The sequence below is a fragment of the Sesamum indicum genome, linkage group LG9, assembly GCF_026168435.1.
Source record: "Sesamum indicum cultivar Baizhima isolate 11 linkage group LG9, ASM2616843v1, whole genome shotgun sequence".
NCBI lineage: Eukaryota > Viridiplantae > Streptophyta > Magnoliopsida > Lamiales > Pedaliaceae > Sesamum > Sesamum indicum.
Window position 1 is genome coordinate 19,515,643 of NC_142665.1, and position 5,426 is coordinate 19,521,068.

The following is a 5,426-nucleotide window of genomic DNA, read 5'->3' on the forward strand; positions in this document are numbered from 1 at the left end:
CAAATTTATCTGACTCGATAAAAGATTTTCACTTTTGAGTGCGTCCCTTGAAGCACTGGTCGAATTGTCTTCACACGGGACTTTTGTAGCTTCATTTTCACGTGGTATAATTTAAGGGAATATTATCCCCATGAGAAAATTATTCTTTTTCTTTTTTCAATTGCGGGGCTTGAAAGATTCGCAAGAGTCTATGTCGTAAATAATCACACCAACTAAGTCTGTCTTTTTTTTACAAATAATTATACAAGTATTTTGTAATTGTGTATATTAGATATGCCCAACACGATAATATATTCTTCAAACACATATCCAATATTCCAAAATAAAAAATATTTTTGATTATATAGCCAAATCTTGTTCCAATACTTTCACAATATATTAAACGCGTGTGACTAGAAAATAAAAACTAAAAGAATCATTAATTTGATTATGAAATAACTTATATAAAGATATATTTTTGTCACATTTTTTACTATTACTTAATTTATTCTCACTATATACTATAATATTTTTATACTGATTGTCAATTACTATATCTTTGTAGTACTTTTCCATAATTTATATAAGATTATTTTTGTTTAACTAATTACATATCCAAAGCATATTGCACTTACATACATATATAATTATCATATTAAAGCGAACATTCGTATTTGTATTTATATTGTATTTAATTATGTCTCTGCATACACTTTATATTCTAAAATTTGATAATCAATAATTTTCGAAAATAAATGACGCATCATTCAAATATCGAAAGTCTTCTTTGATGAAACTACATATGAATTGAACTATCATATATGCTTGCAAGTTCAAGTAGATACATAAAATAATGGATCATCCAAAATTAATATACGTAGCCTTATACGAATACGGATATTTAATCCTGTAAATATTTCAGAGCCATTTTGACTCCAAGTTACATCATAATTTATTAAAAAAACCCTGATATTTACGTATCGGAGTTACGAACAGAACAATTTTCTCGAACTGATATTTATCATAAAACCCTCTTAATTTGCAAATTTCAGACCACGATCTATTTCTTAACATGTTGTCTAAATTCTTCGCAGAGCCAAATGGGACAACAGCCTTTAACAACCTAAGTTCATCTCAATTTTTATATGAAAGATCGATTATCATACATTGTATTATATAATGATGTTAGATCAATGCGTATATAGTACGTATTCTTCTTTTAAGTCTCAAGAAATATACGTATGAATTACATATTGATTAATTTTTTATATCAATATTACACTTTTTCTCCTCTAATGGAAGAAAATTTACATCCTTTATCCTATATGATAGGAGGTCTACACTTTTGAGCAATCACTTTACGTAATTTTTTAAAAAGTTTCAATATTTTAATTTCTTTTCTCACATTAAAAATTGTTCCCAAGAGCCAAATCCGTCAAAAGATAAATGGTAAATTTATGTGTCGCACCTACACGTGGTCATTATTTTTGGGGAAAGATGGCTTTTGAAACCAAATGTGAGAAAAACTTGAAACAACTTGTGACCTTTTATACAAACTTGATGAGTTCATTTTAATATTTTTGGCGAAAAGATCTATTTCACTTTTATATTAATAACATTAGATCAATGTATAAATAGTAAGCATAAGTAGTATATCCCGATTATATATTAATTTGATTTCAACATTAATGGGAGAAATGCATTGAATCAACCAAAAAGACCACAATATCCTCAAGAAAATAAGAAAATACTCAAACACTTTGAAGTTCCATGTGCTTTTGAGCGGGTCGGGTCGCATCTGACCGTCTGACCGATGATCTGTTTAAATAGATATTGATTTGACCCTCATCCAACATTTATCCTTTTGACTCGTGGCCCAAGTGTCTATGAATACATTGAGGGTCCATTTTACAAGTATGCATTTAATACTATCAGATCGCGTTTTGCAAAAAGACCCATAGTACGACCACTTATAAATTCAAAACAAAACTGATTTAAATTTTGGAGAATTTTAGTTGATGGTCTGACTTCACAATTTATGTGTGTAGGTCAATCATCGCTAATCCAACTCGAATTACTCATAAGAACCATATTCCAAATCACTATCAAGTCAACAATCAATCATATTTGATAACAGTTTTAAGTTACGCAAAGAAACTCAACTCGAATCAAATATCAAATTAAAATATGATAAAAAAATTCTCAATAGTGATTGACTCTTAAAAAGTGTCGAACAATTCTTGTATTAAAAAATCATTCGAGGAACATACATATATATATATATACATGTCAAAACATAGAGAAATATTAAATTAAGAAAGTGAGAGGACACGTAGAAATCCAAGAACAAGAGAAGTGTAAGACTTGAACTTGCATCACTACATATTCCGTATCTGTACGGTGGTCACTAACCCCACCCACTCCCCTCCACTACTACAAACCCTCCAATATCTTCATCATCATCATCAACAACACTACTTTTCAACATTCCCTATAAATCCACCCACACCACATAAATCCCCCCACCATATCAGAACACACACAACACACACTGCTAAGATGCTGCAGCAGGACCACGACAAGAAGATGAAGGTGAAGAAAGGGTGGCTGGCGGTGCAAGTCGGGCTGGAGGACGAAGATGGCGGCTTCCAGCGATTCTCCATACCCATCTCCTATTTGTACCACCCTCTCTTTCAGCGCCTTCTCGACAAAGCCCGTGAAGTCTATGGCTACCACGCCGATGGCCCTCTCATGCTCCCCTGCTCCGTCGAGGATTTCCACCACCTACGGTGGCGGATTGAAAAGGAGACCACCAGTCACGCCGGCGGCCACCACCATCGCCACCATCTTCCCGCCACTTTGTCGTTTCACTCTTGTTGAAAACTGGAGCTGGAGAGAGGCGATTTCCATTTTATTAAAGTGATTGCGCCTCTCCCCTCCTCTCCTCGGTGTCATGTAGTTCGTGGAAAGATGATTTTTAGTGGAAAATCAATGTGAAAAATTACAGGTTTATTTTTTTTTATATAAATTATGATTCATTATATATTTAATATATTTAATTAAAAAATTAATTTAATATTTTAATACAGATTATTCACATACAATTCTCTATGCTACTCACCTAAATTTTTGTTTTTTTATGGATTAAATAATCGCATTTTACCTATTGAAAAAAAAATAACATGTATGAAATTTTCTTGAAAAAAAGAAAATCTTCTTATTTTAGCAAATCGTGTTGTCGTTTTTTATTTTCTTCAAAAATTCAAAGAAATCGTGTTGTTCTTTTCTATTTTATTTTATTAGGAGATAGAGCGCAGGTTGTATTTAACCCGAATTTAAAATATTTTTAAGTTTATATTAATTGCAATTAGTGATTTATTAAATCATATTTTTGCACACCCCATTTATTTAAAAAAAAAAGAAAATATTTCAAATGGAGGAAAAGTAAATAGAAAAGCAGTTCAATTTAATAATATTGCATGGAATATTATAACTTAATTAGTTTCCCTAATTAATTAAACTAATATGAACTGTGTGTATCATATTAGTAGAATATGGTATAGTTAACCATGAGGGTTATGTATACAAATATTTGAAAGGCATGCATATATTTTCAAGAATAGGATTAAATATGTATATATATATTATATATATGGTGGCACATAAATATTTAATTAATTATTTTTTATATTCTTAAATGCTAATTTATTTTAAACATAATTTATATTTATTAAAAAAATTCATTAATACTAAAAATATTTTTATAGTTATATTATAGTATAAATATTTAATTTTACAATAATATTCATCCGTATATGTACACTAGACAGAACTTCTTTAGGCGTACACTGGACAGAACTTTTCCTCGGAGGGAACTGCACGGAACTTACGAAAATCAGAAAGTTATCTTTTATCTTTTACGGTTCATTTTATTTTTTTTTAAAAAATATATTTAAGGGTAATTTAAAGAGGATTTAAAAAATTTATTATAATTATAAATAATTTCGTTGAAAAATCTTAATTTTTTTTAGAATTAACGGTTATCTAACAAATATCTCCCTACAATGGGCTGTCACGAGAGGGTATTTGCTAGATCATCGATAATTGTAGAGGAATGTTTGTAGTTTTCAAACAATAACAGGGTTTGTAATTATGATAATTTTTTTAAAAAATCTGTCGATTACCCTATTGTCCGATTACAGACTAATTGAATGTATTTATAATTTAAAATCAAATTTAGAATAAAAGAGTACCTTTAAATGAAATAAAAAATGAGTAACCAATACAGGAATAAAAATATAAACATATTTACGAAAATTCAAATATATGACCTCTTAATTGTCACCGAAATAAAAGAAAAAAACAAGAAAGTAAAAGGCCGAGAGCGTTATCAAATAATTAAGAATAAATTACATTAATTCCTCTTAAGGTTAGATTTAATTACACAATCATCCTGTGTTTATTTTAAAATTAAAAATAAACCCTTTAAGGTGGTAATTGAAATTTACAACAACACATCGTCAGAAGAAAAATCCTTACACAAACATCCCATGAAGTATAGTGCATTGATAACCTTTCAAAAAAATATAATAACAATTTTATAAAATATAAAAGGAATAATTACACTTTCATCCCTTAATATTTCATTTAATTACACATAGACCTCCTATGGTCTAAAAAATTACATCTAGCACCCCTAAAATTTGTTTCTGTCTAACAAATAAGTTCACCGTTAGTCAAAATTCATCATATCCTGATATTAACAAGAAAATAGAGAAAAAAAAAGGTCTATAATAACTCTTGATTGATTTAATACTGACTTATTGGAGGTCAAAAAATATTTTTATGATCAAATTACCCTCATACGTCATCACGCGTTAATGTATGTGAAGATATATATCTTCACCGTTATAAAAGTAATTTAGTTCGAAAAAAATGTTTGACCTGCAATAAGTCAGTATTCAATCAATCGAGGATAAATATTGATTCTTATTCAATTTTTTTTGTTAATATAAGTAAATTTAGTAAATTTTGGCTAACGGATCGACATGTTGTTAGACAGAAGCAAGCCTCAAGAGTGTTAAATGCAATTTTTCAAATCACAAAACGTCTACGTATAATTATACCAGATATAAAAATATATATAATTATTCAAAAATAAAAATATTTGTGTACCTTAACGTAATTTCAAGAAAGGTACACGTTTTAATCCATAAATTTAATGACAAAGAATGAGGAAAAAGAGAGGCCAAAAACGAACAAAAGTGGAAAGAGTGGTGGGGAACGTTTTGGGACAACGTGTTTGGTCGTTTAGGGAGGACAAGGAATCATTTGCCGACCATAACTTCACTATACTTTCCTTGGCTTTTATGATACCCAAAGGCCTTTAATTCTCTCTAATTCCACACATTTATATTAAAATCAATTAAACTACACTATTATAGTTA

The 5,426-nt window shown here is 29.4% G+C and overlaps 1 protein-coding gene across 1 annotated transcript; it reads left to right on the top strand.

The window, feature by feature from the left end:
* The first annotated feature begins 2,425 nt into the window (after positions 1–2,425).
* On the top strand, positions 2,426–2,991 carry LOC105178374 (auxin-responsive protein SAUR32). The gene has a single exon (XM_011101838.3). The coding sequence runs from the start codon at positions 2,539–2,541 to the stop codon at positions 2,857–2,859; it is 321 nt and encodes a 106-aa protein (XP_011100140.1). The 5' UTR covers positions 2,426–2,538; the 3' UTR covers positions 2,860–2,991.
* The last annotated feature ends 2,435 nt before the right edge of the window (positions 2,992–5,426 follow it).